Raw genomic sequence first — 13,934 nt, forward strand, 5'->3', positions numbered from 1 at the left:
CCAAGACAGAAAAAAATAAACATTAAAATACTGTATGTATTTTACTGTTGTGATTTTTTTTGGGATACACCTGTATTGCAGTTTTTGTTATATAAACAGTTTTTGGACAGTATATTTTTGTATTTTATTCATTGCGTTACACATGCATTTTGTCAACATACTTGCAGGTTCATAAAGGACATGTACCAAGCGCATTTCCCAAATGAGGAATTTCTGTTATCAGGACAAATTGCACAGCGCAAACACGAGTCCGCACTAGAGAATATTTACTGTATATCACATTTGCTTGGAATTTGTTGGGAGTGTTTATGCCAGGGGTGTCAAACTCATTTCACATGGTGGGCCAAATACGGCCTCGGTAGATGTCAAGTGGGCCGGACCATTAAAATGATACCATACTTTGCTATAAATAACAAAAACAATATGTCTTTCCTTTGTTTTGGTATAAAGAAGCACAAGAACATGAGGAAAATGTTGAAATTTAATGAACATATCTTTTACAAAACATTTCAGGAAGTACCTTACATTTCCTTCGACAAATGTGCAATTTACTTTTATCATTCACAAATATGCATTGCAACTGATCCCACTGATTGTACAAACTAAGGAGAGCGCTATTAAATGTGTAAATGTGAGAGTGCTATTGATAGCGTCTGCTGTCATGGGTCTGTCTCAGTGACGGACTGAGGCTGCTGTTGTCTTCTTCTCTGATCAAAACAGTGTCCCCTTGCGGATACTCAATGAATTGCACCTTATTAAAAATATTAATTCTGTCTTTTATGCATTTTTTTCACTTTTAAATTATCCTGCGGGCCTGATTGAACCTCCTTGCGTGCCGTATGTTTGACACCCCTGCTTTACATAATCACCTCGCGGGCCGGATTATACTCCTTTGCGGGCCGGATCCGGCCCGCGGGCCGTATGTTTGACACCCCTGGTTTATGCTTTCATGATGTCGGAACACGAAGTTTGTGATTTGCCATGAAATGCTGTTGGTGTGGCAATGCGCTGCTTGCCCACGTGCCTGAGTGGGTTTTCTCCGGGTACTCTGGTTTACTCCTACATTCCAAAATCATGTATGGTAGGTTAATGGAGCACTCGAAATTCTCCCTAGGTGTGATTGTGAACTTGAATGGTTGTTAATCTGTTTGCCCTGTGATTGGTTGGCAACCAGTTCAGGTTGTCTTCTGCCCGAAGAGAGCTGGGATAGGCTGCAGCACGCCCGCAAACCTTGTGAGGATAATATTAGAAAACGATTGCATTGATGGTTGGATGACTTTGTCAGGCCTGATGTGTTTGCAGTTTCATGAGATTTCGTGCATGTTTACATCCTCAAAATTAGTCACATCATGAAGGCCGAAACACACACATCAAAGATTAGAACAATTATTTTGTTTACTGTGCATGTGGCATTACCCTATGGCGAAAACTGTTTGTAGATTTTTTCAGGCCTGAACTTTGATCAAACGTTTGAAATTTTGAGAATATAGGCTCATCTGGGTCAATTTACAGCATCTTTTATTGTCATGGTGAATCGTCAGACTTTGCGGCACCAAAATGAACACACCCTTGGCTGAAAAGTCACAATATCTGGCCAAGAGCATGATCAATGTCTTGAGGCTTTACTGACAAATTTTCAGTTTCATTCATTGAACGGGCCCGGTCCAGTCCAATGAAATGTAAAATAACACATTTTGTGCTGACACTAGATGGCACAGTAAGTAGAACCAAATATTGTCCTGTGGATGTCTTCGTGGCGTGACTATTTATACACATGAGTTGTTTAGGATTTATTGGAGCATGTGCAGGGGAGTTCAAAAGCATTAAATCCTAAGTGGCGAAGGAAGGACGAAACATAAACTTTGACGCTCCGCCCCCATCATCTTGAAAACTCAATAATTTTTCCCCGTTTACTTCCCAGGTCCTAAGATGGTACAGCCCAAGTCTGAATTCAATCAGATAAAACCTCTAGGACAAAAGTGTAAATGGGCAAGACATCTGCCAATAGTGGACATTCAAAAATTTTAACTCACTTCAGGTTCATTTTAGCATCTAGCTGTGCAATCGACTTTTTCCCCCCTCGGGGTGCTGCACGTACCTGCCAATTTTCGTAAACCAAGGTCAAACATACTGGGATTGTTTTTTTGGTTTTCCACTGTAGATAGCACTACAGAGCCATGTTTTAATAATTTATGACAATTTTAAAATCTCAAAATTTTCCCGATGAGATTGCAAAATTTGGTGAGTCTTCGTGCATGTTTAGGTCCCCAAAATTAGATTAATCAGCAAAATAACAATACTAATAAGAAGAATTCCTACATCAACAAAAGGGACATCACAACAGTCGCTGATTGGGCCCTAATAATAGAATTTCGAGAAAAAAAATAGAGATGCCACAAACAGTTCTGCTCGAGCACGAATAAAAAGAATTTATACAAAAACAATAGTGAGCTCGTAGTGTTCACTGCTCGGGCCCAAATAATAAGAATTTCTACAAAAACAATAGGGACCTCACTGCGGTCATTGCTCGAGACCTAATAAGAATTTCTACCAAAACAACGGGGACCTTGAAATGGTTGCTGCTGGAGCCTGAATTAAGTGCATTCAATTGAACAATAGTTGTACTTACCATAGATAAGCACAACAGACTCCTCGATGGCATGCTGGTAGCTGAACTGGGAGTCAAGCAGGGCTCGACTGACAAAGGAACCGTAGTAGGTGGACTGATACCATCCCACATGCAGATGGTCGATGTTTACATGACGCAGAGAACGCATCATCTCCATCTGGTACTGGACTGTAAGCAGAAACATGACAGATTTTTTTTCAGACCGAACGAGCTTGTCTTTTAATGCTTTTGTGAGTTTGGGCATTTTTCTTTCTTGGATCTCAAGATCTGGTCTCCATCTGGAGCTGTGAAGTGAGGGATAAAAGAAACATTGGTTCTGGTAACCAACTAAAAATGTGCAGAATAAATGAACCAAAACAGAAAAGATTTAATTCAATCTGTTATCAAGTGAGTGGTGGTCCGATTTAATGTCTTTTTTAGAAATGTTCACTGATATTTTTTTCCCCACTAAGAGAAAAGCCATGTGATGCTCGATATGTTGAGCAGACAACCATTTCATTCCAGACTACGGATGAGCAGAAATACGAAGAATCTTGTCAATGTTAAGTAAAGGCCACAGCAAGTGAAGAAAACAACATGTCCATACAGAGTAGCTGAAGACTTGATAAATCAGGGCATTATTGGGCAGCTGTGGCCCCCCCTAAACAGATCTCAGCCTGGAAAGCACATCCTTCTTCTGAGGCGGCTGTTAACAAGACTAAAACAAAGAGGTGGAAAGGAGGAACATGGAATATGGTGGTGGGGGTTATTTGAAGATCGAGCTGAAGAACAGAAAGAAACTCAAACCATTGCATGGTACTACAATGGTGACAAGGTAAATAACTATGACGATATCACAGAATCACTTTGAACTCAATATAAGAACTTTTTTTTTCTCCAAATGAATTACTGTATATAGGCTTCCCTGAAGCAACACTGACCATGTAAATACCAAAGAGATCTTAAAATTGACTGAACAAATGGCATACATTCCTCTAGGTAGGCTAAAGATGGGTCTGAATTTGAAAATACACTAATATGGGCCAGAGATGGGCAAGTGGCGGCACGTAGGCAGCATGTGGCGCCTGATGATACTCCCCCCCCATTAAAAACCAACAAAAAAAAGATTATCACTCAACATATTTCCATGAAAAACGGAGAAATTGCGATAAAAAATACAGAGGTGTCAAATGTTCGCGTTAATTGTGATTAATTAATTACATCACATTTAGTGCATTCGTTTTTTTAATCGCGTTAATCTAAATTTTAATCTCTGCCTTTATTGTTTCTGTAGGTGGGTTGCTTTTTTCTAATAGCCCTTTTTATGTGTTGGCTTCCTGTGCTTGAGTTGTTGAGGGTGGGGAAAAAACTGTCAGTCACAGCCTGAAGTGGACATTAATTGGCTGCCATTATGTTGGGGTTTGTTTAGCCGAAGCTGATAGGCTCCCATTGGAGTTGGGCGGGCTTAGTAAGCAGCTGTGAGGAGTGTAGAGGTGAAATGGAGTAGCATGTGAGAGTTCTCGGCACAATGAATGGAAAATTTAAATTCCAAAAATGCCCTGATGATACAATTGATAAAGGTAGAGTGTTGTGCCTAATTTGTCAGAACAGGGATGAGAGTGGCTAGTGATGAAACAATCTGAAAATCAGCCGGGGGTCTGGAGGCCGCAAGCTCATGGTTTTAGAGATTTTAAAGCCTGCCAGTGCTGGGAGCTGTGCCGCCGGCGACGAGAGCGGGAGTCCAAGCAGGCTGTCGAAAATCACTTGAGATCGAGTAGTTACTTTTCAGTAGTAGAGGTGAAATGGAGTAGCATGTGAGAGTTCTCGGCACAATGAATGGAAAATTTAAATTCCAAAAATGCCCTGATGATACAATTGATAAAGGTAGAGTGTTGTGCCTAATTTGTCAGAACAGGGATGAGAGTGGCTAGTGATGAAACAATCTGAAAATCAGCCGGGGGTCTGGAGGCCGCAAGCTCATGGTTTTAGAGATTTTAAAGCCTTAAAACCATTAATTTTATCAACAAAATTTGACATTTTTTGTTGAAATACCATCCTCTAGTTGCATATAAAATTGACACTTCATACTAAAGTAGAAGTTTATGATATCTGTATCACTGGCTTCGCTGCCGAAGTTGTAGCCTACGCAGGCGCGGCTGTGGGCGTAGCGCCGGCATTGAAGCCTTCCGGTGCCAGTGCTGGGAGCTGTGCCGCCGGCGACGAGAGCGGGAGTCCAAGCAGGCTGTCGAAAATCACTTGAGATCGAGTAGTTACTTTTCAGTAGAAATGTCTGTTTTCAGTGTTTCACCGAGGTTGCGTGACTCTGTAAAGCTTTCCATATTCCATTTCCATTTCCAGATTAATTACAGACCCTAATTAATTAATCACAATTTTTTTTAATCGCCTGACAGCACAAAAAAAAAAATCACAGCCCCCAAAAAAACGGGGAAAAATCCAATATGTGAAAAAATATTGGAAAAAAAAAGGGGGGTGGGGGGGAATGGACACCTCCATGGTTGCAGAACTGTGATTATGCGGAGTCAATTGTAGTTTTAAATTCATCATTCATTGCGAGATGGCAGGCATGTCTTAGGTGCGCTTACAATGGGGTCTTTCCTACCCGATATTACAACAAGAGTACACAATGTATTTGGCTAATTTGGAATGATGTGCAGGACCAACATTGCACCTCAATAAAATTTTGAGTACCGTATTTTCCGCACTATAGTGCGCACCAAAAAGTCTTCCATTTTCTTAAAATCCTTAAAGCCTTAAAATCCGGTGCGCCTTGTGTATGGTCATGACGGTAATATGTCGACTCCAAAATGGCTCCTTGCTGGAGACATGATTACAATGTTGTAACTTGCTGTTGGTTCAGTGAACTGTGTCACTGCCTTATGAAATAAGTTTTTGTTACGGCTCCGAAAAAAGGAGAGCTGTGGTGTTGTTTTTTTAAAACAGCCTCAACAAATGCAGGTACGTCTTTGTCCATCTCCGTGCCTTCTCTTCTTCAGTTCAACTCGAGAGGCGTTCAAGACCGCCTCCGAAAAACATAAACTAACCATTACTTCAATGAAACTATGAAAATTGAAAATAATACATCAAAACTGAAAAGCAAGCGAGGATATCACAAAATAAATTCTATAGCCCCACCCTTACAGAATTTATGTTGTGATTTCATCATTTGTGAATACACAACAAAGGAATAAATAACTACGACTGACATCTGATCGTTCTATGATCAAGGAAATGCCAATGCGTTTTTTTCGGAGGCGGTCATGAACGCCTCTCGAGTTGAACGGAAGAAGAGAAGGCACGGAGACGGACAAAGACGCACCTGTATTTGTTGAAAAAAGGAGAGCTGTGTTTTTTTTGTTTTTTTTTAAACGCAGACTTTATTACCGGTAATGGTTTTCACAGTCCCAACAAATACAGGTACTGTATGTCTTTGTCTGTGTCCGTGCCTTTTCTTCTTCCGTTCCACTCGAGAGGCGTTCATGGCCGCCTCCGAAAGACGTAAATTAATGATTACTTCAATGAAACTACGAAGAAAATGAAGCGAGGGAATCACAAAATAAATTCCGTAGGGGGGATATAGAATTTATTTTGTGATTTCCTTGCTTGATTTTCTGTTTTGATGCATTATTTTAAATTTTCATAGTTTCATTTAAGCACAGTAATAGTTCATTTACGTTTTTCAGAGGTGGTCATGAACGCCTCTCGAGTTGAACGGACGCCTCTCGAGTTGAACGGAAGGAGCGTAGCACCATCTAGTGGAGGCATTGTAGATTGCCCCTGATAATGCGATGTGTCAAATGTATGAAAAAAAAATTACAAAATAGCCATTCATTGAAGGTGCACCTCATAATCCAGTGCGCCTTTTAGTGCGGAAAATACGGTAAGTTGATTTTTGTGGGGGAATTGAGTTCTTGCACGATATGTGCATTGTCCAAAACATCAGTTTGTCTAAGGACTCCCGAAAATGGCACCTACGAAGAGACACGCTTAAGAAGCACAGTTTAAAGTGCAAGCTATCAATTCGGTGGAGGAACATGGGAATTGAGCGGCTGCGAGAGAATTCAAGATCAATGAATGCATGGTGCTTGGTGCTTTCATTTTATGAAACAGTGCTATGCAGTGCAAGGACTACCGTGGCACAGCAACATCCAGTGGATTACAATGAAAAACGCCACCTTCCGCTCCTATTACAGTGAAATGATTGCCGGCAAAAAAACGCTCACTGTTGATATCCCAGTGAACAACATTGTAGAGAGGAAGGAGACCAGCACGTCGCAATATGCACAATGGGGCACGAGAAGTCAGCTTTTACTGTTGTGCTTGGTTGCCAGGGTGTGGACAGAAACTGCCACCTATAGTGATTTTTTTTTTTTTTTTTTTTTTTTTTAAAGAGGAAGATGCTGCCTAAAGAAACGTTCCCCCTGAGTCATAATTAAGGCCAATCAAAAAGGTTGGATGGACGAGGAAAAAAATGAGAGTGGTGGGTGAGGTGTACATACAGTATAGAGTTTTTTTTTCCCACGCGTCACACGTCTCTGTTGATCTGTGACTCAATTAGCGCTCATGTCACAGTCACTGTGAAAAAGTGCAGCAAATAAACTCGAAGCTTGCCATCAATCCAGAAGGCTTGATGAAGGAACCCCAACCCCTGGACATCGGTGTAAACAGGGCTGTCCAAGTGAAGTTGCAAGCAGCGTGGGAGCGATGGATGACTGATGTCGAACACAGTTTCACGAAGACTGGGAGGCAGCGCTGGTCGAGTACGCCGCAACTTGTGAATGGATTGCGGGTGCTTAGGCTAACGTGTCTGCTTGCAGTGTTGTTCGAGCTTTCACGGCATCATTTCTGAGGAGCCGCACAGCAATGAGACTGACTCATAAGATGAAGACTTTGATGTTCGTGGATGAGGATTGATCAAAAAAAAAAAATAATAATGCAAGTACATTGTTAACTACTTCAATAAAATACAACCAAACTCGGTTTTGCTCCTTTTGCCTTTTTAAAAAACATACAACTAGCGTGCATGCATGCTACCGTATTTTTTTTAAGATAGTATATGTAATAGCACCCGAAACTGAGAGCACTTTTAATACTGTGCTCCATATGGTCGCGAAAATCCGGTAATAATAATACATCACTCCTAATTATTTACTTAGAAACATTTCAATGATGCACACACATTTTTGAATGAATGCATGACCCCACACATGTCAGTGCTTAAGGGCATGTTCATGTGAAGACATTTTTAAGGACCAAAATAAAAAAAAAACTATTACAAATCTCACTCATCATAACGCTTCAACAATTGTGGCCATTTGTTTTCCTACAACTATTACAGTGGCCTGAAAAAGTATCTGAAGCTTTTGGAATTTCTCACATTGCAGTATAAAATCACCAACAAATGTGATCTCTCTATCAAAATCACACAAATGAAAAAAATAGTGTCTGCCAAAAGTAAGACTATCCAAACATGAATAGCTTTTCATATTTTTAATGAGGATAACATGCAAACAATGAAAGAAGGGTCAAGAATAAGTAACTGAACCTTTGGCCGCAGGAGGCGGAGCAATTGATTTTTATTTTTTTTCCAAAAATATTTCAGTCAGGGGTGTGGTGAGGAGTGGCTTTAAAGCTGCCCTTCCCACTATAAAACACACACCTGGTAAGAATCGGGTCTTAATGTGAAGCATCGCCTGCTGTGCACCATGCCTCACTCAAAAGAGCGCCATAAAGGCCTGCCATCAAAAATTGTTCATATGTACAAAAGCCAAGTGAGGTTATCAAACAAGTCTGAATGTTCAACAATCCACAGAGAAATTCTCGACAAATGAAGAGAGTTTGGCACTGTTGATTCTCTCACAAGGATTGGCTGACCACCAAAAATGATGGCAAGAATTCAACACAGAATCCTGAGAGGTGGGGGGGAGACCGAGAGGGTCTGCTAAGGATGTACACAGACATCACTTTCACAGTCCAATAGCTCTGTGCATATATCTACTATATGTAAAACACTGGCCAAGAATGGTGTTCATGGGAGGACTCCATTGTGCAAGCCACTGCTGTCTAAATAAAACATTGCTGCATGTTTACCGTTTGCAAAAAGTCACTTAAGACTCTCAGAATCAGAATCATCTTTATTGTCCATGTAGAACACACAAGGAATGTGTCTCCGGTTGTAGAGGCTACACGAGTATTCAGGGATGACAATGGCTAGTGATGAAAAATGCGGACGGGGGCGTGGCCACTTACAAAAGTGGCACTAAACATGCTGAAGATGAAGTGTATTTAATTTACATACTATTTGAAACTTGAACAGAAAAAATCCCAAGATTGTTCACTATTCTTTCAAGTGAAAATGTGTGCAATTTTGCTTATGCATTCCTGGTGAGCACCAATATGTAACTTCAAATTTGCTGCTCAAAATCAAAACTAAGAAAGGAAAGACATCCCCTGCCATTTTTAAGATTTGTTCATTACTTGTATTCATAAAGTGTTGTGTTAACGTGATAAAAAGCTGTTGATTCTTACCTCATACAGTGATAGTGAAGTCCCACACCGTTTACTATATATGGGTTATGAATGTATTTTATTATATAAAGTGGATGTCTATTTACAGTATATGCAACAATGTACAGTTTCATGAGGTAGAATACTTTATTTTCTCTTCATTTTAAGATTTTTAGCAAGCGCTAAAAGCTTATTGGTCCTCTCCATCTTTTTCCACTCTCTTTTTAGCCAACTCCTCTTGTCACACACTGTACACAGAGCTTTACCGGAGACATCGAGCTTTTTCACGAAATCCGACACAAGCACAATGGTTCCTCTTTACTGTTTTCTACTGGGGACACCGTCAGCTTTCTATCCAACCAGTCCCATCGAAACGTGTTTTTCAGATCCGCATCTATCTGACGCACTTTAGCTTCATCGCGAGTCTTGATAACATTCGGCATTCGCGGCAAAGGGGTTAAGGAAGGCGAACACGGATTGGTTGTGATTTGCATTTGCCGATATAGCGACCAATCACAACAAGTAAGACATCATACACGTCCAATCGCAGGGCTGTTTACAATCGGAAGCTGGAAAGACTGATCGGGAGAGCTTGTGAAAACTCGACGATAAGGTACCTGACCCCCCCGAAAATTTTCTCAACGGATTTAGACGATTCACAAAAATTATCAATTTAAGAAATAAAACGGCGGATTTCCGCGTTTCCGCGGAAAATTGCCATCCCTGAGTATTGCAATAACAAGCAACTACGATAAACAAGGACATGACATACAAGTATCGCAAAACTTTCCATAATGTAAGGGTAGGTACCATTGTGCAGTAGTACCACCCAATGACAGTTGTGCGACAATGTGCAGGGTATCGAGTAGCGATAAAGTGATCAGTGGTGCAACACAATAATAGACAGTTTTGCAGTTGTTGCAGATCATCATTGCACCATTTGCACCATTTTTTTAAATGACCAGTAGCAGTTGGGTGTGCAATTACACAGAAAGTCTCTACACAAGTCCTGGCAAAATATTTTGTGGACCGATGAAACCAAAGCTGAATTGTTCGGAACACACAACATCATGAAAAATGGACCGGCTCACCAACATCAAAACCTCATCCCCACCGTGAAGCATGATGGAGGGAGTATCGTGGTTTGGGGGTGCTCAGGGTCTGGACAACTTGCAATCCTTCAAAATTAAAACGTTTATCAAGATGTTTTGCAGGAAAACGAGGCGATCTTTCACACAGTTGAAGCTAAAAAGAGGATGGATGCTGCAAAAGGACAATGATCCAAAACACAGAAGCAAATCAACTTCAGAATGGTTTCATAAGACCAAAATAAATGTTTGGGGTGGCCAAGTCAAAGTCCTGACTTGAACCCCATTGAGATGTTGTGGCATGGCCTCAAGACAGTGATTCAGGACAGACATCCCAGGAGGTCGGAAGGGGTGGACATATAAGCTATTAACTCGGCAGCCCTGCTTTTGTTCACATTTCCTCCGCCGGCTATCAGATCATACAACAATCCATGAAGTCCCGCTGGTTGCACACTCATCCACGTTGTTGAACATGCACAAGAACCCGTCAATTTTTACTGTAATGCAATGTCAACAAAATCCATACCATTATAGTACCCCGCAGCAAAGGTAAAAAGCAAAGTTAAAAAGGAAAAGGCACGGATCATCCTCACTCCCCAGGCGATGCCCGAAGCAAGCTGCGGCTCTAAGATAAGTGAATGGGACCCAGCCAGCTGTCCGTGTGCTCTCGAAGCCCCCACCGAGCTTCAATATTCATAAAATGGTCATTAGAGTCGAGGACACTTCTGCTGGTTGTATGTGCACAAGCTATAATTTTTTTTCAGTCGCCACATCATGAAGTTTGAGAGCCTGCACGGCCAAATTGGGCGCACCATCGAGCCCTGCGCTAGGCAATTGCCAATTTAGCAATATGGCCAAGGTACCCGCCTTTTTGTTCTTCTTCACTTATTTATTTCTAACCTGAAGCCTTTCCTATCAATCAAAATGGGCCTTAAGGCCAGACAAAGAATGAGTCACCCCATTCATTTTGTGTAGCTCGATTGTGAATGTGCCTGTGCTCATGGAGGATGTCATGATGCGAGTGTAAAACACGGGGCATGCATATTTGACAGTATTCAAAATTGGGTGTTTTGTATTCACAACCTGGAAGCTAGTCTCACCCATGGGCAGAAATTTAAGTAGAAAAAACAAAACAAAAAAAACAACCATTGACTGTGTGTGTGCTTGGTTAAACACGCTTGACAAAGCAATGGGCATGTCTGTGTGTCTGTGCAATGAATCCGACAGATAGTCCATACTCTAATAGTCAATGACACAAGAGGTGAACTGCTTCAGACCTTGCATGCTGCTGCAGGCCACAACATTTCAGTGCAGGCAAAGAGATGTGTGGAAGAGTGCCTGTGCCTCAAAAAGTGAAGAGCCACCTAACTGTGTGTCATAACACATTCAAATCACCACCTTGTCACTATGAAGGGACCACTGCCTACAAAATACACGCACGCACAAACACGCAACAAGGGGAGGAAAACATGTTCATCTAAAACAATTGCATTTGTGTCCGCATTCCACCGGACTAATTTCTTCTTATCTTTTCTGCTGTCTTTTACATAGTGGCCCCCAGCATTAAAACTGATACACAAGATAACTGAAATAAGTTGTTAAAACTTGACAAGAGAGAACAACCGTGGCTGTAAAAAGTATAGTGCACGAAGATTGTATATTAACCATAACACACAACATTTGTGAAAATTTGGGCAAGATTGTTAGAAAAACATGCATGCGGTTGAACATTAAAATGTCAGGAATGAAATTCTAAAATGTGTTATACACACCCACTTCCAATAAAGTTGGGACGTCGTGCTAAACAAAATTGGAATACTATGATTTGCTATTTACGTACAAGCGATATTTAATTGAATACACAACAAAGACAAGATATTTAACATGATAAACTGCCATTGTTTTTAGCAAATAATCGTTAACTGCAACGCATTCATGTTCGTAAGACATTCATCTTCCCCACTGTGCTACATCACCTTTTCTTTTAACAACATTCAATAAACGTTTGGTAACTGAGGAAACTAATTGTTGAAGCTTTGTCGATGGAATTCTTTCCCATTCTTGCTTGATGTAAAAGTTTCAGCTGTTCAACAGTCCGGGGTTTCCATTGTCGTATTTTATGCTTCATAATGTGCCACACATTTTCAATGGGGGACAGGTCTGGACTGTAGGCAGGCCCCTCTAATACCCACACTCTTATTCAAATAAGCCACACTGTTGTAACAAGTGCAGAATGTGGTTTGGCACAGTCTTGCTGAAATAGGCAGAGATGTCCATGAAAAAGACATTGCTTGAATGGCAGCTCCAAAACCTGTTTGCACCTGTCAACATTAATGGTGCTTTCCCAGATGCTCAAGTTACCCATGCCATTCCCACTACCACTGCCCCATACCATCACAGATTCTGGCTTTTGAACTTTGCATCCATAACAGTCTGGATGGTTCTTTTCCTCTTTGGCCCAGAGGACATGACGTCCGCAATTCCAAAAACAAATTGAAATTTGGACTTGTCAGAGCACAGAACACTTTCCCACTTTGCATCAGTCCATCTTAGATGAGCTTTGGGCCAGAGAAGCCGGCGGCATGTATGGGTGTTGTTTATAAATGGCTTTTGTTTGCAGAGTAGTGTTTTAAGTTGCACTGAGAGCTGTAGCGCCGAATTGTGTTTACTGACATTGGATTTCTGAAGTGTTCCTGAACCCACGTGCTGATGTCTTTGACACGTGGATGTCGGTTTTTGATGCAGTGCCGCTTGAGGGATTGAAGGTCAGGGTCATTGAATGTTGGTTTTTGGCCTTGTCGCTTAAATGCAGTGATTTCTCCGGATTCGGTGAAACTTGGTGATAATATGGACTGTAATCCCTCAATTCCTTGCAATTGTACATTGAGGAACATTACCCTGAAACTGTTCCACTAATTTCTCACGCAGTTGTTCACAAAAAGGTGAGCCTCGCCCCATCTTTGCTTGTCAATGACTGAGCAATTCAGGGAAGCTTTTATATTATAGATGTCACTCTTCCGGGTGAGAGGACGCTGGCGTGTATGTCGCCGCTTCTCACTCCAAACTTTTCGAAGCTCAGATATTCCTTCTAATTTTTCTTTTGCCCTTCTGTTTTGGACTATTTGGACTGTGGGCACTGTGATTGATGTAACCTGAATCATCGCTTCACCCGACTAACCAACCCCCAATCGTAACTTAGTCCACGGGCTAACGCCGGTAGCTTAAACTTACCAGCTGTCACCGCACCGGCCTTTCTCCCTCGTCATGGGGCGCCAAAACCTCGCCGCCTTTGGATTATTCCTGATACTCCTGACGTTCTGCCATCATCCAGTGACAGGACTGCTCCACTATTCTGTCGCGGATCTTCTCCGGATCCGGTGGATTGCACCGGAGCCTCCGCCACCGGAGCTGCACCATCATCCTGACATCGCTCGCCTGCCTCAACGTCACTACATTCACCGCGGGTCGCGCAGGCATGTCGAGTATAAAAACCGTGGCTCAATCAACTCGACCTGGTCCACTTCTCGACGCCCTCCCAGAAACTGCGGCCGCAACACCAACTATCATGCAATAGCCCGCCTGGCTAAGTCGGCTAACAGCACTGCCGCCGTCAAACATGACACCTCCGTCGTCAACTTTGGACTGCGGAACATCCGCTCACTCACGAACAAGGGACACCTCATCCAAGACGTCCTCGCCGAACGCAAACTTGA

General features: G+C 41.8%; 1 protein-coding gene across 1 annotated transcript in view; it reads right to left on the reverse strand.

Moving 5' to 3' along the window:
* LOC109529661 (eukaryotic translation initiation factor 3 subunit H) overlaps positions 1–13,934 on the reverse strand; it is a 123,925-nt gene that overhangs the window by 53,850 nt on the left and 56,141 nt on the right. The window contains exon 3 of the mRNA XM_019893041.1: positions 2,630–2,797. Within this exon, the coding sequence (XP_019748600.1) occupies positions 2,630–2,797 (168 nt within the window). The remainder of the gene's footprint in view (positions 1–2,629; positions 2,798–13,934) is intronic.

Source organism: Hippocampus comes, unplaced genomic scaffold (assembly GCF_001891065.2).
Source record: "Hippocampus comes isolate QL1 unplaced genomic scaffold, H_comes_QL1_v1.1 scaffold94, whole genome shotgun sequence".
In the NCBI taxonomy this organism is placed as follows: domain Eukaryota; kingdom Metazoa; phylum Chordata; class Actinopteri; order Syngnathiformes; family Syngnathidae; genus Hippocampus; species Hippocampus comes.